The 24,844-nt window shown below is 35.8% G+C and overlaps 1 protein-coding gene across 1 annotated transcript; it reads right to left on the bottom strand.

The window, feature by feature from the left end:
* Nucleotides 1-2,263: 2,263 nt before the first annotated feature.
* On the bottom strand, nucleotides 2,264-24,190 carry LOC108255724 (deoxynucleoside triphosphate triphosphohydrolase SAMHD1). Its single transcript, XM_017451890.3, has 17 exons — nucleotides 24,030-24,190; nucleotides 22,519-22,591; nucleotides 22,173-22,218; nucleotides 20,108-20,268; nucleotides 17,685-17,965; nucleotides 16,137-16,195; nucleotides 15,940-15,990; nucleotides 13,648-13,824; nucleotides 12,740-12,840; nucleotides 12,507-12,618; nucleotides 12,325-12,416; nucleotides 12,127-12,224; nucleotides 11,756-11,913; nucleotides 11,463-11,504; nucleotides 8,969-9,061; nucleotides 8,400-8,504; nucleotides 2,264-4,037 (listed from the first exon to the last, which is right to left on the bottom strand). The coding sequence occupies exons 3-17, from the start codon at nucleotides 22,191-22,193 to the stop codon at nucleotides 3,930-3,932; spliced, it is 1,659 nt and encodes a 552-aa protein (XP_017307379.1). The 5' UTR covers nucleotides 22,194-22,218; nucleotides 22,519-22,591; nucleotides 24,030-24,190; the 3' UTR covers nucleotides 2,264-3,929.
* Between the last annotated feature and the right edge of the window lie 654 nt (nucleotides 24,191-24,844).

Raw genomic sequence — 24,844 nt, 5'->3', positions numbered from 1 at the left:
TGACAACAATAGCCATCTAACAATATTTTACTATATTTACTATATTTACTTCAGTTATTGTGAAAAGAAAGATAAAAAAAAAAACAACATCAACAAATGACACTATCAGAATCTATTATGAAGCTGGGACGCAGTGCTTCTGTGCATCAAACTAAGGGCACAAGTAGTCTGTAAGCTATATGGAGCAGCAGTTAAAACAATTAAAGCATATTTTATTTCATATTTACAGAAATTTGGTAGAAAAATGGTTTAATTCTGGAGCTCAGTAAGGCAAGGTTTACATTGGGCTACTGGAACAAACCAGTGACAAATGAAAAGAACCGGCATGAATAAACAGACTGCAGTTTGTAGGTGATCTCCACCCTTTTGGACGAGTGTTCTCTGGTAAGATTAAACAAAAACTGAACTGTTTGGACATAATGATGGAAAAAATGTGTTGTGTTTAATCTAAAGAAGACCATTCCAAATGTGAAGTATGGGGATGGCAGCCTCATGTGGTGGGGTGTGTTTTACTGGAAAAGGAACTCGTGCACTTCAGAAAATAGATTACATCATGAGGAAGGAAGATTAGTTAGAAATACTGAAGCAACATATTGAGACACCAGCCAGAAAGTTAAAACTTGTGTTACAACTGGTTCTTCCAGCAGGACAATGATCCTAACCATTCCTGTAACATTAACTCTAATGTAACACAATGGCTTAAAGACAACAACGTGAAAGTATTGGACTGGCTGTCACCAGGCCCTGACCCGTACCCCATAGAAAATTTGTGGACTACCCTGAAAATTGTGTCCAAGTGTGGAGGCCCACAAACCTGTCTGAGTTACACTAGTTTTGTCAGGAGGGCTAAAATTCCAGCACAGTATTGTGAGAAGCTTGTGAAACGCTACCCCAAGATTTACCCAAAGAATTAAAAGGCAATGCCACCAAATGCTAACAAAGTGTATGTAAACTTTTGACCCATTGAAAATCTGATATAGTAAATATTATCAGAATAAAATAAAATAAGAAATAGTCTCATAAATTATTTTGTAATAACCTCGAATGGGGAAAAAAGTACCTAATTGACTTACATTGGAAACATAGGAAATGTAGAGTAACAGGAAATATGTGGATATATACAGTGGCCCAAAAATTTTGGGGGTAAATATTTAGCTTGAAAGTGTGCTTGGTGTATCTTTCTTTAATATAAATGCAATTTAGTTTTGACATCAAATTGTAATGAACGCCATTTCCCTGTATGATTTCAGCCTCAACCTTGCCCAGATACACACACCGACAGCCCCGCCTCGTCTGTATACTAACACCTGTGACTCATTTCCCAGCTCATCAAGAACACTACAGTATATATACCTGTACTATCCTCACCTTTACCGCACAGCATTGCACCTATCAAGTGCCCTTGCTCTGCCGATGTTCCGTTCTTGAATTTGTCTCAGTCTTGTGGATTATTGAAATGAACATTTATGTCTCCAACAATAATTGCTTTTTCTGCAGAAACAGCCAACTACAAGATGAAGTCTATGAACACCTGTAGAAATTCAGAATATGGCTATAAGGGTTTACATTTCTACAAAATGCTTTACATACTATATATTAGGTGCCATCACAGACAGAGGCAGTGATATTTACAGAGTGAAATTGTGTTATCAAGCTTGGAGAGATGCAAAAACAAAAGTAGAGGTAGGTAGCTAGGGGCTGTAACCTGGCCTGGACATTTGGAGCTGTAGCTCGGAAGATTTGTTTCTTTAGCCCTAAATATTTCTCTACTTGGAACGTTTTGTCACTACGTAACAATGTTGTAATTTTGTACCTTCAGTGAACGGAGTGTTGTATTTTATCTTCAGTGAACAGAGGCAAGACCAATCAGACAGGGTTTACAGGAAAACACGTGGAAATACTCATGTCTTCTTGGTTGACGGCTCTCAATTCTGCCAAACACTAGCTCACACAGTCTGTCAGTGTGAGGGGGAAAAAATCGATGTACACCAATTTTTTATTATTTATTTATTTATTTTTTACAAGTAAAGAGCTGAAACTGAAACACTACCATCCTCTCATGCTGAGCAGGAAAACAAGATGTGTAAATGTCTATATGAGTTTCAAGTTACGTGATCATGATATGAGCAGAGCATAAGGACCGATAACATACTTTACATGGTACTGTAGCAGCTAAACCCATACAATGATAGCTTAGTTGTGTCTCCCCTTGGCCAGCGACACCAAACTAGTGTTAGTCCTGCAAACATGATAACACCCAAGGCACGTTTTATGATTTTATTTTTTTAAGCAATTAGCCCTCACATGCAATAAACAAAACATAACAAAAAATAAATGTAAAGAGTCTATTTAGAAGTATGTTATTTGATGGAGAAGAATCTGGGCTCAGCCCTGGATGATAAACAATCCAGTTAAGCTGTTACAGTCCTAAAACTTTCATTATGTGTAACTCTCAACTTTTATTTTGTACTTGAAATCTGAAAAAATAATAAATTGTGAAAGATACTGTATGATTATGGCCAAAACATGAAAATGGTTAACTTTTTGTGTTTTCAAAGTTGTTCGAATGTATTCGGTTAGTGTTTGTCAGTATTATAATAGTATGCCTTTGTGGTATGTAGATCCTAAACAATGAAAGCATAAGCCTGAAAATGGCTGTTAGGATCAAGGATGAATATTACTGACTAGTGTTAGTTACGTGAAAATACAAGGGAAGAAATAAACACTGGCTTCACAGAAATATTACTTTATGTACGTCAAACAACATTTAAATTAATAGAATTTATTCAAATCAAAAATAACAAACATAACTGAATCATCCTAAATACATTAGCTTACACAAACAAAATTAAATTTAATGCTTAGATCAGGTAAAAATTTGCAGCTTTTTAATAGTGTACCATAAAATGTACCTTTTTTATTTTTATAATGCTCATTTTTTTTTAACTAGTGGCCACCCGCTGAAAATGCTCTAGACACGCCCCTGATCACAGACATCTCTCTGTGATTCTATCTGCAAATTGTAGGAAACAGTGGAGGGTGCTGGTGTTTGGAAAACATGACCACAAGTAAGGGAACATGAACCCCCCCCCCCCCCCCCCCCCCCCCCCCACTGCCGACTGAGCTACAACAGACACACAAATTAAGATATTTGTTTTAATCACACAATTCTGTCATCACATAGCCAATGTCTTAAACTTTTTATTTCAATTAACTTTGTATATGCTAAAATCTAACCCTCTACCACAAATAAACCCCCAGATCAAACCATATTATGTAAGTATTACCAGTTATAAGAGAAACATGATTGTTACTTGTACTAATATATGATTCAGATTCTGTAACCTCCTAAACTAAGTACATGAAATAAATGTTAAAAGAAAAGCAAAATAAAAAATAAAAAACAACATGATAGCACACTAGATAGCTGTTAGTTAATTAAGTTACTTTGATGAAGTTATTTTGAGGAATCATTCTTTTATGATGAACAGTGTACTAAAGAGTGTAAAGTAGCACAATCACTCATAGTGTCAACTACATGAAAAGTTAAGGAAAAGTCCAAAAAGAAACCTACCCTACATGTAAAGTACAGAAAAACAAATGCACACTATATGAATTTTAGATCAATATCCCTGCATTCACCATGCACAAATTAGTTTAATTTCTCTAGATTATTTATCTCTAGTCCTTTTCCTGATCTACTACCTGAGAGAGTACAGTAGAATATATGATTGTATAGAATAATCTGGGATTTGAAAATTGATTCCCCCCCCCCCCCCCCCCCCCATGATCAGTTTATATAATTGAGATTTGTTTCAACAGCATTACAGTTTTGATTTTCAGTTGATTCTTTGCTGGAATCTTCACTCTATTCTTCACTTCTGCTTGATTCCTAGCTTGATTTTTCACTTGATCCCTCACTTGGTTTTTCAGTCCAAGAATCCTTTAGTGGGTGGGTTTTCTGGGAGTTTTGCATCACCTTTGTAGAAAAGCATGACCTTGATTTCAGCAAAGCTGTTGGGCAGAAGGTATGAAACCTGCAGAATAGCAAAAGAGTTAATATATTGAGACTGTTACATACTATTTCCCAAGCCCCACACAATAGTAATGCATGGAGAGTGTATGCAGATTGTTGCACACTGCTGGCTTTTTGTTTTCGATTTAACTTTGGATAGAAAATCAAAACTTTGAAACTGATCGGGATTGGAAGACGCTATAATTTTTTTCTGTAATACTGTTGTGGATTCTGGGCAAGAACGGTCAACATCACTGTCTTCAACTGCTGATACCACTGAGACTACAGTGAGGGAAAAAAGTATTTGATCCCCTGCTGATTTTGTACGTTTGCCCACTGACAAAGAAATGATCAGTCTATAATTTTAATGGTAGATTTATTTGAACAGTGAGAGACAGAATAACAACAAAAAAATCCAGAAAAACGCACGTCAAAAATGTTATAAATTGATTTGCATTTTAATGAGGGAAATAAGTATTTGACCCCTCTGCAAAACATGACTTAGTACTTGGTTTAAAAACCCTTGTTGGCAATCACAGAGGTCAGACGTTTCTTGTAGTTGGCCATTAGGTTTGCACACATCTCAGGAGGGATTTTGTCCCACTCCTCTTTGCAGATCTTCTCCAAATCATTAAGGTTTCGAGGCTGACGTTTGGCAACTCGAACCTTCAGCTCCCTCCACAGATTTTCTATGGGATTAAGGTCTGGAGACTGCCTAGGTCACTCCAGGACCTTAATGTGCTTCTTCTTGAGCCACTCCTTTGTTGCCTTGGCCGTGTGTTTTGGGTCATTGTCATGCTGGAATACCCATCCACGACTCATTTTCAATATCCTGTCTGAGGGAAGGAGGTTTTCACCCAAGATTTGACGGCACATGGCCCCGTCCATCGTCCCTTTGATGCGGTGAAGTTGTCCTGTCCCCTTAGCAGAAAAACACCCCTAAAGCATAATGTTTCCACCTCCATGTTTGACGGTGGGGATGGTGTTCCAGGGGTCATAGGCAGCATTCCTCCTCCTCCAAACACGGCGAGTTGAGTTGATGCCAAAGAGCTCCATTTTGGTCTCATCTGACCTCAACACTTTCACCCAGTTGTCCTCTGAATCATTCAGATGTTCATTGGCAAACTTCAGACGGGCATGTATATGTGCTTTCTTGAGCAGCGGACCTTGCGCGCGCTGCAGGATTTCAGTCCTTCACGGCGTAGTGTGTTATGTTGGCTCGAATTTAGCCTATTACCCAAAAACATTTAAAATTCAACTTAGAAGCCAATACTCACATCTACCTCTGAGATAGAAAAAATACACCAGCCGTGAGTGAGAAGAAGCAAGGGTCCAGCTTTATTGTTCCATTCCACCACACGAGATCCACACCGATGAGAATTCTCAGAAGTGATCCCAATATCCTGAGCTTAAGCTCCAGTATTTATACTGTATTTACACACTAGATAACCCATAGGTTTCCAGAAAAGGCCTATTTCACTTACCCATAGAATTGAAACCAGGGGTTTTAATTTACACATAAAATCAGAACCCAGGCATTTCCAACAACCCAGGAAACAAAAACCCAGAGTTTCTAGTTACCTAGGTTGTCAAAAACCAGGATTCTCATTTACCTAGGTAAAAAAAATGACGTAAGCAAGACGACTAAACAACCGGGAGGGACCTTGGTCTTATCGTTATTTCGAGGGGGTGGGGGGGGCAGTTTGACCCAGCCACCCTTATAACTGGCTTTCTTCATGGTTCTCTAAAAATTAAGGCTTTCCTTGCGAGACGAGAATCTTCACCATCTGAATCATGAGTAAGCTATATTTTCCTTTTTTTCCTGTATTTCTCGTTTATAATTTATTTTCATATTTGCACTATATTTCTTAGTTTATATATATTTATACTACTTGAAAAGCGGTTTACTGTACTTCCAACTTCTTAATATCATTACAGTTCTACTGTCCTGCATATCCTACTATTCTGTTTTTTATAGAGTTTCTCTATTACTATAAGATTTTATTAAAGTTATTCATGTGTGTGTATGTATGTTGTGTCTACTTGCCCGCCCTTGACTGTACGAGTGTGTGTGTGTGTGTGTGTGTGTGTGTTTTTAGCACTCCTCAGCTCGTACACTTCTTTTTGTCTTTTTTTGACTATTACTGCTCTTAAATTGCTCGTAATTCCAATCTGTCAATGTCCGCCTAATCCCGCTTCTATGTGTCCAGGTGCCCGTTTTTCCTTCTTCTCCCTTATGTTTATTTTATGACATTTTTTATCCACAACAGTTACCAGTTGTTTTCTTGGTGACTATGGTCCCAGCTGCCTTGAGATCATTGGCAAGATCCTCCCGTGTAGTTCTGGGCTGATTCCTCACTGTTCTCATGATCAATGCAACTCCACGAGGTGAGATCATGCATGGAGCCCCAGGCCGAGGGAGATTGACAGTTCTTTTGTGCTTCTTCCATTTGCGAATAATCGCACCAACTGTTGTCCCCTTCTCACCAAGCTGCTTGGCAATGGTCTTGTAGCCCATTCCAGACTTGTGTAGGTCTACAGTCTTGTCCCTGACATCCTTGGAGAGCTCTTTGGTCTTGGCCATGGTGGAGAGTTTGGAATCTGATTGATTGATTGCTTCTGTGGACAGGTGTCTTTTATACAGGTAACAAACTGATATTAGGAGCACTCCCTTTAAGAGTGTGCTCCTAATTTTCAGCTCGTTACCTGTATAAAAGACACCTGGGAGCCAGAAATCTTTCTGATTGAGAGGGGGTCAAATACTTTTTTCTCATTAAAATGCAAATTAATTTATAAAATTTTTGACGTGTGTTTTTCTGGATTCTTTTGTTGTTATTCTGTCTCTCACTGTTCAAATACATCTACCATTAAAATTATAGACTGATCATTTCTTTGTCAGTGGGCAAACGTACAAAATCAGCAGGGGATCAAATACTTCTTTCCCTCACTGTATACTGTATGTCATCATGTCCGTAGTGCAGATTTGCAGGTTGCTTTGCCTGAAGTTTGCAGAACAGAGAGACATGTTGTGATCAACTAAAAGGACTTGGTTTAATAATGGTTTGATAGTGTGTGTGTGTGTGTGTGTGTGTGAGAGAGAGAGAGAGAGAGAGAGAGAGAGAGAGAGACAGAATTATAGTGCATGTGTGAGTATGATAGTGTATGTGTGAGAGTGTGATAGCTTGTGTCAGGGAATATGATGGTGTGTCACAGCCTCTCTCTCTCTGTCTCTCTCTCTATATATATATCACAAAATATGTAAACTATTTTACTACATTTTACAATTAATGTAATGTTGTACTTTATTCTGTTGTTCAGTGTATTAATGTAGAGTAACTTTGCAGCCATTCTGTGATCTTTCGTTGCTATGCCATTGTTGCACAAAAGCTCAAGCAGAGCAAGTGCAGATATTAGTGAACAGTGCCATTTGGTTTTCTAATATATTCTGGTTGTTCAACTCCAGCATTCAATTATCAGTTATAAGTATGTGAATTTACATTTTCAGTATTTTTGTTTTGTTTTGACAGAAATGGTAACTGTTTAATATTGAATTATCAATAGAATAAGCCTAGTTCAATGGATACCGGAATCCCCTGCACTCAGTGTTGCTCGTTAACTCCTTAGTTTCCTGTATAATTGTTCCTCAGTTTATAACTCATAGCAAAATATTGTTTTAATAAAAAGTCAAAGTAATTACACATTAATAAATGTCATTTGCTCTTGAAGCTTCATTACCGAGTCTATTTTGTCTGTAGTGATCGGCCAGACATAATTACAAAACTGTTCACCTAAAATCGTGTCATGAGACCGACAGTGGGACAGTGTGAATAACTGGTATATGTGCATCTACTGGTAATTACTGGTGTGGTTGTTTTGCTATGCAGCTACAGGTTGTACATTATGAAATCTTTGTCGAATATGATTTTTAAATAAAGTTCACAGAGTATAGAAAGTGTGCTTTTGTGATTTTAATTGGATTTCTATGAAGTTTATGCTTCACTTGAAGAAAATTATATATATAGTGTATATAAGGGCAGTGCGGCCGGTGAGCTGGAAGTTGATGCTTTACTTTGACGTTAGCACTGTGGATTGAATCGCTTGTTAAAATGGAATTGAATGAGGTTGTAATGTGTGTCCAGTGTGAACTGGCCTTAATTCCATTTCAGCATGAAATTTAGGAGCACCATCAGTCATTACCCCTCAGAGAACAGACATTTCATTCCTAAAAGTCATTTCAGACCAATCATGAATTAGAGAACACACAGACAACCTGTGCGTTAAAATGTAAAGTTGACTGTTCTCAGATGCAAGTTATATAAGTACGGTTTTGGATACACCCTACAATGTAGAAGAGATAAATCATAAAGATAATGCACATATCTACCTCATGTTTATTCAGTTTCACTGCTGAGTCAAGGTCATTTTTCCTGTAGAATCTGAGATGTTTGATTGGATCTTCCTCTTCCTTTCCATAATTTAATTTGGCAGTCTATAATGGATGAAGACAAAAAGTCATAAATATTTTTTTAAGCAGTATGGAACAGTCCAAATGTAAAATACCAATTTTTGTAGTAAATGAAGCAATTTAAGACAGTTACATTGTTTATGCTTATATTTTTTCCATGCATCTATTGTAGCTAGTGTACAAACTTAATGGTGTAAAAACTTAATTATCTTCTAAAAGAGCAACATCAGACATACAGTATGTACATAGCATTATTGTTATTGGAGCTTTGTCTATTGCTAAAGTAAAAAAAAAAAAAAAAATGTTGAGATTCTTTATTGGTTTCTGTAGCCAATAGTGGCTTTAAAACCTGAATATCTGACAGGCTGTATTAAAAAATAAATAACAAAAAATAGAATGTTAAAAAAACAAAAACAGCACAAAGTCCCAAAATCTTCAGCTACTTAAAATTATAGGAGTTCTATATTATTATTTTTTTTGTCAGTTACCTTGACAGCAAAATGGTCTTCAGTGATCTCATTATGTGCGATCCACTCCCGCCATCTTTGAAATTTAGACTGACACACACACGGACACACACACTGACACACACACACACACACACACACACACACACACACACACACACACACACACACACACACACACACACACACACACACACAATGTTTTCCAGAATCCTCGGTCAGTTACCAGGTCAGCTGATGGACTCCAACCTAATAATGACTCTAATAACACACCTGTTTGGTGCTCTTTGGATTTTACCTCTGATTGCACCACACCTCAACATTTGACTGCTTTATGGTTATCGATTTTGGTAGCCTGTGTTTAATACAAATAAAAAGTGCTACAAATTTAATGATAATGAAATTTGAATGACTTTTGCATTAGTGCTGAAAAAAGATAATTAAATGTAAAATAATTAATTAAAATTAAAGAAATATAACATAATTAAAGACATTTTAAAAATCCATTGCTAATATGGTATATAGCTAACTGACTATCTAATGTCCTGTCTTCCTGAGGCCTGTTTCACAAAGCCAGTCAAACTCTGGTTTTTCGTTGTCAATTTACCCTACATGGCTAATCTGCTCTGGAGCAGTTTTATTCTGGGTAAGAAAACTCAAAACCCAACTTGGACCAATCAGCTGTGAGCAAAGTGATATAAATCTGATGTATCAAAGTTAATTCTTTAGTGTTTGTGTTGGCTTTTCCCCATGACCATCTATTTGAAAGATATCAGTTTTCACCAGATTGTATAGCATATAAACAATGTGACATGCTGAAGCCACATGCTTACTGTACCGCAATTTGCGAGTGGTACATTTCTTGGGGTGGAATTATTATTGTCCTAATATATTTTCACAAATTTATATTTATTTTATTGATATTTAATTAAAAAATGTACATTTATTTAAAAATGAAATTACATGAAATATGTTGGGGTTTATACGTTTTTAATCTGTTTATTTTCATTGTGAGTCCATGAAAGTAAACTTAAGCATTTACAAAATCAGCCGTTTTCCCGAGCTTTGGTAGCCGCAATGATAAGATATTTGTGGTTATTGTAGTTTTAAATTATTCATATTTCTGCATAATAATTTCTTGCTCTTCAACGGGAAATATGCGCGACTGCTTTTTTGCAAGTTGTACGCTATAGGCCCTTTTCACAATGACGTCAGTTAACTTCCGCTTTTCCGCAAAGCAGACTATCTGTACTTCCATTTTACCTTCACATACTCAACAACTCAAAATACGAACAGTGAAGTTAAGACTAATAATGTTTACGCACTTATAATCAGGTTCTATTGGTAAATTTATTGATCATTTCCAATTTACTATTCTGTACCTGTTTTACATGGTTCAGAAAGTAGGCTAGCTAGGAGCAACATTAGCAACAGGAACATTGCAGGAAAACACAAAAAAAACGCATTGCAGGAAAACACAACAAAAAGAAAACTAAACTCTGTAATCATAATGTTAGAGAACTATTCATCTGAGAAACCTCTTCATTGTTCCTCATGGACCTGTGACATTGCCCTCTCCCTGTCACCTCATCGACAACTACATTCGAAACTATAAAAAATACAACTTTAACCATGAATAAATTTGGCTTTTATCTTACAATCCAGAATCTGTAGCTAACAGCAGTAATAAGGAAACATGGTTGCAACAGGAGTTTGTGGTCTGTACTGCAGTAACATAATTAAGAATATGGTCTACAGACTTTCTATTCGCAAAACAGCAAGATAATATATTGATAATATCAACTATCATTATACTAGCACCTTCACTAATGTAAGGGCTAGAAAAGCCGAAAACACTTATCTTCATAATCAGATACTGGCTTTCCTAATCAAGTACTGCGCAATGAAGACTTTGTAGCCTTTATCAAATTTGGAACGTGTCATAAACGAAAATTTGTTTGCAAGTCGTTGTACATCATGTAGCTATATTTCTAGCAGATGAACAAGGGACTAGGTAAACTCCATAATGGTGGCACTAGCATTCCACTATGCTGGCGGACGTAAACGACACTGCTCCGAGTCAGAATGGAAGTTGCCTTACATCAAGTGAAAAGAGCTTATTGGCTGTTTGCCACAAACAGCTCTGGCTTTTATGTGAATGCACAAGCTGAGTAAACGTTGATTCAGAGTTAAAACCTGGGTTGACTGAGAAAGTTGATAACCAGCGTCATGATGACTGTTAACCCGAGGCCTGTATCATGAAGAGTTGCAAAGTTTTGAGTTGACAAAACCAAACAAATCCGACCTGTCAGCCTGTTTCTTGAAGCCAGTTTTAGTGTCTTCCCAGGTATGTTGGAGTTTAATTTGAGCAAACTCTGGTTTTTCGGTCTCAACAACGTGTTGCTTCGTGAAACAGACCTCTTGATAAAATCAGTAAAACTCAAAAAACTGAGGGACAGGTTTTAGGTTTTCTCTGGATTTCAAAAAACAACTTAGAACTCAAAATTTCACTCACATCAGTTTTCATTGTTTCATCCAGCCATTTCCTCACCACTTCCTAGTAACACACACACACACACACACACACACACACACACACACACACACACACACACACACACACACACACACACTATCATTTTGCAAGTGATCCTGATCAGCTAAATAGACTAGAATGAATTAGCATGTCAGTAGCACATGGCAAATTATAAAAATGGCCAAAAAACTAATAACAGTGTTTAAAAGTTCAGTATTCAGTAATAGAAACTGGTAATTTGGTAAACAATTGTAAAAATTAACATGTCTAACCTTCCTTTGTTCAGGAGTATCCAACTCTTGTTCATCACAATCCAGCTTTTTGGCACAGATGAACTTATAAAGCTCACGTTTCTCAATTCTTGTAATGATTTCCTTTGACCTTTCGAGACTGGCCCTATCTGACCGCATAATTTCCTGAAGAATGTCATCTGAAAAGAGGGAGATAACTATATAGAACCAACTCCAGTAGCAGGTACTGCAGTGTATTCATTTAAATTCTATTAAACTGTATTAAAAAATTTACAGTAGATCACAGGCTTTGTGAATAAGCCCAGCCAAACGATGTGTGTGAGTATATTTTATGTTTAATAAAAACATATAAGATGGAAATATCTGACAAAAAGTATTGTCTAGGTGAGAACCTGTGAGTTGCCGGTATCTTTCAGGGTCCATAACTTTATCAGAGATCATGCCACTCAAGTCAATGTAATCTCTAGCAGCCAAAAATGCATCAACAATCCTGTAAATATGAGAGGAATAAACATTATATTTGACCAGCACTACAACTGGTGTTTGCCTAAATCTCACATGAAATTTAATGCAGTTTGAAGTTAACTCACATCATTTCTATTGCCACCACAACCTTGTGCTTGCAGACATTGTTGTGAAGCATGTATCGATTATGGAAAAGTTCATACATGTTCATCGCTTCCTTAATGAAAAAAAAAATAATAGAAAAAAATAATTATGTTGTAATATCATGTCTTGGTGCATTAACAACTTCCCACACATTAAAACTTACTTTATCTCTCATGCAAATCTGCTTTTCTTTCTTCCCGATGGTGCAAACACGTGCAAACATCATAAAGCGCTTGTGTGAGAAGTTGTATTTCATTCCCAGATGTTGGGAATCTCTGGAAAAGGGAAATATAAATATATAGCATGTCATACCTTTCATAGAAAGTTAACATTAAATGGCATTAATTAAAAACAAATGTGCGTTTCACAGACAAAATGTGCACAAGGCAAACTCACCTGCTGATATAATCCATTTTGTCAACATCAATGCCTGTGCGTTTATTGGCCACAATTTCATACAAGTAAGACTTTTCCTTGCCTCTTCCTTCGTAGCACCACTGCATGAGGGAAACCATATACAGATAATAAGAACAAAAAACAAACAAAGAGAAATTGACTGAGAGTTGTCTTATAATGAACTTTTAGTCTACCCATGGCCTTTTTGACCCACATACACTCCTAGAAAATGGTTTCTCCTTTAAGTGTTCATTGGATAATTAGCGGTTCTCAGCTTCATTAAAATAGTTCTACTTGAAGACCTTTAATTCTTCCCCCAGAGAGCAAACAAAGAATCCCTAAGAGTTCCTAATATCTAAGGTACAAAAGAAATTTGTAAATGCCACGATTTGTATTTTTGTCATATGAAAAAAGATCATAGGGCCTAGACAAGTCAAACATGTCAATGATGTCACCATCTTAGCAGGAGTCTCCACTGAGTTCAGTTAAATTTAAAACTGTACATACAGACTTTTGCTAAAAATGACTACATTGTGCTGCTTTTTTGATGTACGAATCACTGGCACTTTAAACAATAGAGAACAAGTAACCAGTTTTGTGTGTTCATTTTTTAAATCAATGTGTTTATTTATTTATTTATTTTTATTTATGCAGATATTAAAGCAGCATCATTAAATTATTGATTAGTCTGCCTTTTATTTTCTGTCATTGTTCACTGCGAAGTATTATCTTATCTTATGTTACTAGTTACTTTAAGACTGAGCCTTGTATGCATGTATGTATGTATGTACAGTGTATATATATATATATATATATATATATATATATATATATATATATATATATATATATATATATATATATATATATATGTGTATTTTTTATATATGTATTTTTATTATTATTACATTATTAGAAGGTCTCGAAGGTGGTGGTCCTTCAATAAGCTCATGGATGAACTTGAAGTCTTCAGGTTTAAAATGTAAATCTTCACCATCTTCATCTTTATAATATCCACTCGTCATCTTCTCCTCAATGCCATTTTGTATCAGCAGGTCAAACATTTTGCCTGATTGTGCTTCATGCTATACCATAAAAATAAATAAAAACATGTAAAAGAGCAATATAAATAAACTAATCAATCAATATGTATTATTTAGCTATGATGATAATGTACCATTTACACCAGATCTCATCAAATGAACACCCTGAACTTTCAGACTGATGAACAGAATATTTGTTTTGTTTACCATCACAAAATTGCTGGTACCCTAATGCAAAGACAGGTGTTGTTGGTAAATGTATATACTTCATACTTTGATGACATGGAATTTGCTAATAGATTGTTGAGCAATCGCCCGTTCTTAAATACTCACCTGTTGATTTTCGGGGGAGATTTAAACTGTGTAATTGACCCAAACTTGGATCAGTGTGATCTCCGTTCTCTGAATCAATCTGCTATGTCTAAAATATTTTCAGATTTTATGTGTCAGAACGGTCTCGTTGATCCCTGGAGATCCCGTAACCCCGCTCTTAAAAAGTTTTCTTTCTTCTCCCAGGTGCATCATTCCTATTTGATGATTGATTATTTTTTTATAGACAGCACTCTTGATCCTTGTGTAGTCTCTTCTGACTATTTGGGTATTGTAATTTCTGATCACACGCCTCTACAATTAGATATTCATCTTTCTATTTATAAACGTAGCCCACCGCCTTGGAGATTTAATTCTCTTCTTTTGGCAGACAGTGAATTCTGTGAGTTCATTTCTACTTCTATTGATGACTTTCTTTTCTTCAATCAGAATGACTCCACCTCTTAAATCCTATATCAGAGGGCAGATTATTTCTTACTCTGCTCTCTGTAATAAAAACGCACCGCTAGAGTTAATGAACTTACATCTGCTATCATTAACCTCGATCAGAGATGTGCATTGAACCCTTCTCCAGAACTTCTTAAACAGCATCTTGACTTACAGGCAGAATTTAATCTTATTTCGACTAAAGAGGCGGAACGCTTGTTGTCACGTACTCGTGGTTTATATTATGAACATGGCGACAAGCCGAGTCGTTTACTGGCACATCAGCTACAGTGACAGGCTACTTCCCGTCTCATACCTACTACTAAAAACACTTATAATATCGTCACTACAGATCCCATGGAAATTAATGCTACTTTTAAATCGTTTTACTCTTCTCTTTATAAGTCCGAATTTCCTACAGACAGTACTAAAGTGAATGCATTTCTTCAAAACCTTTGTAACCCTGTTATTGATTCGAATACTGCCATGCAACTGGAATTCCCACTCTCTCTTGAAGACAGTTTAATTTCAATTAAAATTCAATCTAACAAAGCTCCTGGCCCGGACGGGTTTCCAATTGAATTTTTTAAAACGTTTATTGTAAAATTAGCTCCATTGCTTTTGGCTATGTTCAACGAATCCTTGGAATGTGTGTCTTTGCCTCCAACTCTGACACAAGCCACTATAGCCCTCCTTCTTAAGGAGGGTAAGGATCCATCCTCCTGTGGTTCTTATAGACCGCTGTCTCTGCTTAATGCAGATGTAAAGGTGTTGGTGAAAGTAATGGCATCTCGTTTAGAGAATGTTCTCCCTTATATTATATCTGAAGAGCAGAACGGTTTTATAAAGGGACGACAATTGTTTTTCAATACCTGTAAACTCTTTAATATCATTTATTCAAAGCATTCGGCTGAGCTTCCTGAGATTTGCAGACTTGCATTACCCAATTTTCAATTCTATTACTGGGCTGCGCACATCCATAAACTTTGCTACTGGGTTAAATCTCCTGGATCTTCTTGGTCTAAATTGGAACTATTGTCGTGTAGGGAATCCTCTTTACCTGCTTTACTTTATTCCTCTCTACCTACAAAATCTCCCTATATACTGATAATCTAGTTGTTCTCAACACACTTAAGACTTGGCATAAATTTAGACGGCACTTTAAGTTTGTAGGTGCATCCTCTTTGGGTCCTTTAGACAACAACCATCTATTTCCTCCATCGTGTTTGGACTCCACATTTTAAGTGTGGTATGACAAGGGCATTAAACAAGTTAGAAATCTGTATGCCGATGGTGTCTTTGATAGCTTTGCCAATCTGTCATCTACTTATGACCTCACATGTAAATGAATCATATGAAAATGAATAAATAAATAAATATAAACAATCACAAAATCCTCACCTTCCAGTTTTTTAAAGCTTCTGTAGTTTCACTTTCTCCTGTTTCTGAAACCTTGTGGGGAAGAGAACAAAAACAGCAAAAAATAAAAGAAATAACTCTATATTAAACCAAGGTCTTGCATTTATCTTAGCTATTTAAATTAAATAATCAAATTTAACCTGCTGGTAAATTTAAAGTAATTCAGATTGTTCAGTTACCATTTTCTCTGATAGCTCCTTCAAGACTTCTTCAAATAAATGTGAGAATGGGCCATGACCTTCAATTGAAAAACAGAGTACAGATTAATTTTCACAGTTACATCAGTTATAGGTATATACATATTACAAAACAGTGAAATGGACAATGTTTATGTTAGTTTCCACCATTGCATTGCTGTTCCCATGGTGACAAATACATTGTAGTTACACTTGTGTTTCTCTTTGAGCCCTGTTTTAGTCTAGCCCTGTCTCCACCTCATCCTAGTAATGCTTTTTTTTCTGATAGCATTCACTAGTTCTGTGTTAGACCCTTTGTTTAATTCTACTAATTTGTTTTTCTTTCACTAAAGAACAATTAATTTGCAGAAATAAAGGCCTATGCATGCACTGTTGAGAAAAGGACACTATGGTAATGAGGTACACAGTATCAGTTACACTTCCTGCTGTCATATCACAGCAAACCAGTGCAGCAAAAATTGTAAAAGACCTCTGGCAGTGAATAGATCACCTCCAAAAAGACCTGAAAAACACTACAGCAAGGGAAAAAGTCCTAAAAAAAAAAGTCCTAAAGAGAGTAACCAACTGTCAGCTGAGCTGGAAGCAAAACTGGAAGCTTTTAAGGGTATGTCTTATTGATATTTTAATGGCCATCTCATTATTTTTATTAAAATTACATCTAATTTTCATTATTATAGGTGTTTTATGAACCTATTACATTATAGAATGGTACACTATTCTGCTAAGCTTGAGATCAAAAGCCTAAGGCCATTGCAAACTGTCTGTGAAATTTGGCAGAATCCTTACGAAGAAAGAGAATATATTCTCTTTATTATATTTTCTACATATGTGATCTCTCGAAGTATGCTGCCTGATGGCACAAATGGCATTATTCCGCTTGCATACCCTGTCGAAAATGTGTCTCTTCCATATGTAAACAATGTACACAGCTGTCTCCATGAAGCACTGAGCAAGACAGTGGCCAGGAAACCCGTGTGGCGACCCCTTACGGCCATTCAAGTGTATTTCTATTTCAATGGTTCTAACACTATGACTCTGCAAAGTATTATGTGAGTATTCCATATACCAAGCGTTTGTTATTGGTTCACTTGTTATTGTTTTGACCTCATTCTTGATTCTGGTTTTGCCTCATTTATGCCTGTTTGCCAATCGCCTGACCCATTGCCTGTTTTTTGACCACGCTTCTGTCTGATGTTTTTTAATTTGTCTGCCTGCCTCTCTTTAAGTAAAATCTCTTATCTGCACTTGCGTCCATCCTAGTGTCCTTTACATTTATTACATGACACCTGCTTACACAATACAGTATATAAACAGATAAAACAGTATAATTGTGAAGTCATGCCAACTGCACAGTTTATCTAAGCTGTGGAATATATTATTTTATTAAATATGTCACTATTATATTACAATACATGATATTATCTTCTGTTAGTAAGACACAAATAGATTCTGGTTGTATCTGGATTTAAATTTGGTTTGTGTTAATCAACTATCTAATTGTTATAGTCTAATGCATTATGAATAACTCACCCAGGTCATGACACAATCCTGCAATCTGAACACAGAACATATCAATACTAGTTATTTTATCATCTTTTGGAACTTCTTGACTTTCTTGACCTTCTTGAGCTTCTTGACATTCTTGACCTTCTTGAGCTTCTTGAGCTTCTTGACCTGCTTGAACTTCTTGAGCTTCTTTAGCTTTTTGAGCTTCTTTAGCTTCTTTAGCTTCTTTAGCTTCTTTAGCTTTTTGAGCTTGAAGTTGTTGAGCTTTCAGACTTCGTACAAGTTCCCCTGCCAGATGACACACACTGTTAAAAGAAACAAGATGTAGTATTACCATTGTTATCATTATTGCAAGATATTGAATAATTATGTATTTTAGTGAGTGTTTTCAGCAGCATATCAAAAGTAATTGTAGATTGATGACCTTTATTAAAAAAAAAAAAAAGAATTTAAATTACAGAATTAATTAATAGAAAAGCTCCCAACAACAGTTTATGTTAAAAAATTCACTGTCTAAAAGTGTATAGCAACTGTGAGCTGACCGTGAGCTGACTTTCTTCTTATATTTTGTTAAAGTTGCATAGTTATGGTTTGCAACTGTCCTGTCGTTTCAGGACATTTCACCCTTCCCTGAGTTTTAAGAACTTTATATTTTCAATAGACATCCACTAGACTGGAAAGCATTGCTGATTATTTACTGATATCTCTTCTCAAGGTATTAAAATCTTGAGAGTTCACTCAAGCTTTCCAAACACTCACAGAAAGATTTAAAAAATGCACCCATTCTACATCATCCTGATCCTTCTCTCCCATTTGTAAATGGCATAGGAGATGTACTCTCTCAACATCATGGTAATTCTGCAAAGCTTCACCTGTGTGCATTCTTCTCAAAAGTCCTGCTAGAGGAATGATGACATTGGCTCTAGGGATCTGAACATCCCTTCTGCATCCTCACTGATCAGCAAAATCTTGTATATGTAAAGTCTGTGAAATGAATGAATCCAGATCAAGCCAGACCAGCCCTCTTTTTCACTTGCTTCAATTTCATTATAACTTACAGAACTGGGTCAAAGAATACCAAGGCATGATAACCTTTACATGAAGCCACACCTAACAAAACTCTCTTCCACACTATCATCCCCAAGTTACGTTTTAAGAACACATTAATTTGAATATCATGGAAGACATCCAGTGATCCCTAACAGATGAACCATTTCCTTGCTGGAAAAGTGATGTCTCACAAAATATGCATGAGTTGGTGATCCACTGGGTGCACAAGTCCCTCAGCTCTGGTCATTCAGGTATTTATTGGACCAAAATGTTAGTTGAGAAGTTCATGTGACAATCTATATTTTCTTATGTTGAGATGTTTGTTAAAGCCTTTACTGTCAGTGCTCAGTCTCACACTCTGAACAGCAACCAACAGACTGTCTTGAACCTACACCCATCCCACATACGCCAGGGTCCTACATGGTTAGGGTTAATGCTAATGGAGAGCTGGTTTTCATGCACTTCATTCATACATCTAGGGCTATTAAGTGTATTTTGAATGTGTTTATTGAGACTAGCCTTAGCCTATGGCAGCAATGTCAATAGTGTCTGTGAGGTAATTTTATGTTGACCTATTCCATTTAGGTCAGGTTTTATTGTTGGATTCAGATGGTGAGTGATCGCTGTTACTGGTGGAGTCTGAACCAGTAGTGGAGATTCTGGAGATCCTCGGAGAACTGTTCCAGTACTGGATGGCGAGGCAACCCCCTTGTTATAGAGCCTGGTTGTAGCTAGGAGGTTGCAACCTAGAAACACTGAGCCAGGGAGCCTTGAACTATTTCCCCTTGACCCAAGGGGTCAGGTAGAACTGTACGCACACTGACACTTGCTTTCCCTGGAGGAAGATGCCCACCTTGCATTAATCCAATATCGGTGCAATCGATGGACTGTGAACTTTTATTTTAACAGACCCGGTTCTAGTCTAATTTGATTGCACTAACTGTACTAATCTTTTATTATTTTGATTCTTTTCTTCTTTTGTATATTTGGGATCCCACTTTTCCACTTTTCCATTTTATTACTTTGCCATTGCACTTGTTCTTATTATGCATTGCATTTAATATAAATGCCTTGTGTTATTTCATTGTCGTAATCCAACTTTTGGCTTCAGCGAGTGAACCTATGATCTTCTGATCTGGACAAATTCCGAACATCTAGATACACTGACTACTCATTACTGTCATGCAAATCTGTACTAAATATAATCTGCCTTCTGCATCTCTATTTTTAAAGTAACCTAGACCCTTTATTGTCACTGATTTTCCTAGTATGCTGTATCAAAATGTCTTTGTAAATGTATTATCATTAAAATTTGTATTATTTGCTCCCCACATTAGCTGCCACTGCCCTCCACCTAACATAGTTTCCTGTTCATATGAATGTGTTGACATTTTTACCCGAGGGAGTGCTCAAAGCGGTTGTGAGAAGCTCCTGGAAAGACACGATAGATTCCTCCCATCTGCTTGATGTTCCTCAGGCGTTGAAACTCTGGTGTGTCAATGATGTCCACCAGCAGCGGTTGCATCTTTATATGGCCATGGACAGAGTCATTGAAGATCTGTAATTTAAAAAATTCTCACTTCATCCATAAGAACTAGCAATGCAAATATAGCTGTCATTATTATTATGTCCATCACTGTTATGTCTTTCCAACAAGGTTATATAGTGAAGTATGAGAATATTTTGCCATAAATACTGGCATCATACAGCATTCCTTAGAATGTTCTGGCTAAGCTGGCGAATGACCAGGAACATTGACATTTATAGTTACATTTATAATATAATTTTGGAATAGCAAGACAAATTCTATTGTTTTCTATTGAAGACGTTTAGGTTTGAGCTCAAAAGATGAAGGAGACAACAGATCAATTTTAGCTTTAATTTCCTTATATTCACATTTAGATCTGTTAAACAACTTGGCACCTTTTGTTTGAACCCACCCATTTTATTCCAGTGATCAAAAATATTGGCGCATGTGACTGATAGGTGTTTCTTGCTGCCCAGGTGTGGATTTGTTAAATTGATTATTTAAAGAGTTAATAGCTCTGAGGGTCTACTCTTGGCTTGAGCCACATGTTTCACCTGTGAAGACTGCATTTCTTGGTAAAATGGATAAACCAACTTGAAGATCAGAGAGCTGTCTATGGAAGAAAAGAAAGCCATTTTGAAGCTGAGAAAAGAGGGAATCTATTTGTGCCGTTGCAAAGGCATTGGGCATAGCCAATACAACAATTTGGAATGTCCTGAAAAAGAAAGAAACCAGTAGTGTACAGTATAAACAACCTGTTATGGAACAGGTTGGCCAAGGAAAACAACAGTAGTTGATGTCAGAAAAATTGTGAGAGCTAGGAAGAAAAACTCCAAAACTATAGTTAGTAACATTACCAACAACCTTCAAAGGGTAGGGGTGAAGGTATCTCAATCCACCATTTGAAGAAGTTTTCAAGTGCAGATATATGGAGTCCATACCACAACATACAACCCACTCATCAACAGTAAGAATCAAAAAGCCAGAGTGGAATTTACAAAGAAATACAGAGATGAGCCATAAAATTTCTGGACCCAAGATTAAGTTCAAGTAAAGTGATGGAAAAGCCAAAACATACAAGCTCATCTGTGAAACATGGTGGAGGTAGTTTCATGGCTTGGGCTTGCATTGCTTCTTCTGTAAAGGCCTCACTAATCTTATTGATGTTGTAACTCATGGTGGTAGCAGCACAATGAATTCAGAAGTCTACAGAAACAATATGTCTTCTAAATTATGGAGAAATGCATCCAGTATAATCGGGAGGAACTTCATCATACAGCCAGATAATGACACAAAGCACACTGCCAACACAACAAAGGACATTATCAGGGTTGGACAGTGGAAGGTTTTAGACTGGCCAAGTTAATCACCAGACCTTAATCCATTTGAGCAGCATTTCACTTACTGAAGAGGAGACTGAAGGGAGACCCCCCGTCTTACTTTAATTCTTTCACTTTAAGACTATCTGTTCCATTATTTTTGCACACCTAAAAATTGGGTGGTCTGCCACCAAAGGCACCATGTTCTGTAGGAGTCTATAGCAGGTCAGAGGGACAGTTGGAATGGTAATAAAATTAAATATTCTGAATGATTAAGGCACAACATTTATTTCACCTCTGTGTATGAATGTAGGACCTCAATGCAGAAGCAGCATATATGACCCAAAAATAGAAGCTCAAAACAATGGACCCTCTCAGCTAGAAAACCCAACAGATTATGTTGGGTTCATAATCATCATAATGATCATAATGCTATGATGATAACATTAATTTTTTATTAACACTTGACGGATATTTATTATTGTTTTTTTTTAAAAATGTAAGTCTAGTCACCCAGCCTCTACATCGTACTTCTTCATAAGAAAGCACTTAACCATCACTTTGCTAATAAAAATACACAATGTAATGAAAATACATGTCTACACAACTTCTCACCTTGTATCTTTCTGTAGCCATATTTTGACCCGAACCTGAAGCCTTGCTTTAGTTGAATAGATAAGGGAACAAAATTAAGGTAAATATGTTATATAATTCAAACAAATCTATGCCCAAAGTTCAGCACATATGTATCTTAAACTACTATACAACATCTCCAAATGTTAAGATCAAAATAGCTAGATTCATTCATGTATTCATATATTCTCAGTAACTGCTTTATTCTTCAGTGCAGCATTGGATCCATCTGCACAAAAGTGCTGAGATTATCTTGATAGATATTATACTGTTAAATTTTGGCATGCCTTACAACATATACATTCCAGCACATTTACAAAATCCTTACCTCTGATTCCACTGCCAACTCTTCCCCTTTTTTTGTTCAAGTGTAAGTTTCTTGTTTCAGAGAAATGGCAAGTCTAAGAGCAAATACACAATAAAATGAGGGGAAGAGCTCAGTTTTTTTGTCATTATGAGGTGTCATTATGGGTATAAAAACAAATATTAGAAAAAGAAAAGTAAAATGTTAGTTGTATTCTGCCTCAATTCTGACTTGCTTTCTTTAAAATTGTCAGCCAAAATGAGCAAATGCACTGGGTTATGTCTCATTTTATACTATGTATGACATTACAGTTCAGTAAATATGGTTAAAGTTGTTTGCTGTACAATCTACAGTCAGCAATTTTATGCTACCTTTTAAGCATATAACTATGTGACTAGATGTATTCATATATTCTCAGTAACTGCTTTATTCTTCAGAGCAGCATTGGATCCTTCTGCACAAACCTGCTGATCTTATCTTGATATATATTATACTGTTAAATTTTGGCATGCCTTACAACATTATATATATATATATATATATATATATATATATATATATATATATATATATATATATATATATATATATATATATATATATATATATTAAAGGTGTCATTCTGGGTATAAAAATATGAGAACAACAAAAGTAAAATGTAAATGTTGTTTCCTGTCTAAATTGTGAGTTTCTTTCTTTAAAATCCTCAGAGAAATGAGCGAATGTACTGGATTATGTCTCATTTATGTTAAATGAAATAAATATTTTTACAGTTTTTTGCCTTACAATCAACAGTCAGCAATTTTATGCTACCTTTTAAACATATAACTATGTTTAAACTATAAAAATTGTGGTGAAAATATAAAGAAACTGGTTTTCCCTTTGAGTAATTGCAAGTAACTTCATTTACCAATTTTAAACTTGACCGGGATTATGGGAAATTGGCATAATTTTATGGCATTTTATGGCAACAAAAAATATGCTATATGTATATGCTACCTTAAAAATCAGCTTGTGTCATAGCATTTTACTGCCTCTGATTGATTTCCATATAGAAATTAATTGACTTTAAGTTATTAGATTAAGATATTAGATTTAGATATTTGAAATGACCAAAACAGCTGAAAACATTGACATGTTTCCACAAAATAGAAAATCTATTTATCTAGTGTGAATGATCACAGTGATTTGTATCAATGTACAAGAATAAAAGTTCATTCCTTTTTATTGTATATTCATTAAAATAAGTTAACCTATATAATGTAAATCAGTAAAAGTGCATGGCAAAACACATTTGGACCAAAAAAAACCTGACACTACACTAGAAAAAATAAATGTGTTGATTGCAGGAAAATTCATTTATTTGTCACAAACAAATGTGATTTTTTTTTCATTATTTTTAAAATTTTTATATATTACTGAAATAATGGTTGATAATGGTTAATAATAAACAATAAAATTGTTAATCATTGAAATGTTAAAAACAAACATAAAGAACACAATACAATAAAGTAATACTGTAATGATCTGCTTACCTTTCTCAGCCTGATGTTGTGAATCTCGTACAGTAGATCGAGGTGTATATATAGCCTAATGTATGCATTTCTAAATCAACAAGCTCTGGACACACCTTTTTGAAAAATTCACTTCCCACAACTACGTAATCTGGACACCTGGACACTCTTGATTGTTGAAATTCTGACAATCTGAAAAATGACAGGTTAATTATTATATTAAAATGTGTTCTGTTCGGAAGTAAATACTAGCTAATGACTATTAAGCCTTCTGAACATCTTCACAGAAAAGAGTAAATATATATTTTGGATTGGTTCCCAATGTCAACTTGGCATGGCACATGGCATGTTGATAATTCCACACACACCTGTACATGTGGTTGTACTGGCAGAGGTACATTCAAGTTACAGTTCTTTCTTTGAAGCAAAGTTAAAAGAAACATATAAGAAAACATTGTCTTTCAGTAGTTAGACAAGTTCACTGGACTTGTGGCATAATGATGACTATTACTGATCATTCAAAGCAACAATATGTTTCAATTTTAATTTAGTATACTAGGAAAAACTAGCCTAGATGGATTATTGTGTATACACTCTCAAGAGAGCCTCATATGAAGACAGTGGAGTACAAAAGTTTCACCTAAAAAAAGTTCAGTAATTGTAGTTACCAGGTGCTATAAAATACAGAAGAGAGAGAACAGAAACTATAGACAACATTATGACAATGCAGTTTAATGAAATAGCAACCAACACACACACGTACATGTGTTTGTACCGACATTTTTGACATTCAAGCTACTTCCTCATTTGAAGATAAATGTACTTTAGTTTTAAGC

Source organism: Ictalurus punctatus, chromosome 22, assembly GCF_001660625.3.
Source record: "Ictalurus punctatus breed USDA103 chromosome 22, Coco_2.0, whole genome shotgun sequence".
NCBI classification, from domain to species: domain Eukaryota; kingdom Metazoa; phylum Chordata; class Actinopteri; order Siluriformes; family Ictaluridae; genus Ictalurus; species Ictalurus punctatus.
Note: the sequence above shows the minus strand (reverse complement) of the source record. Positions and strands in the feature narration are given on the sequence as shown.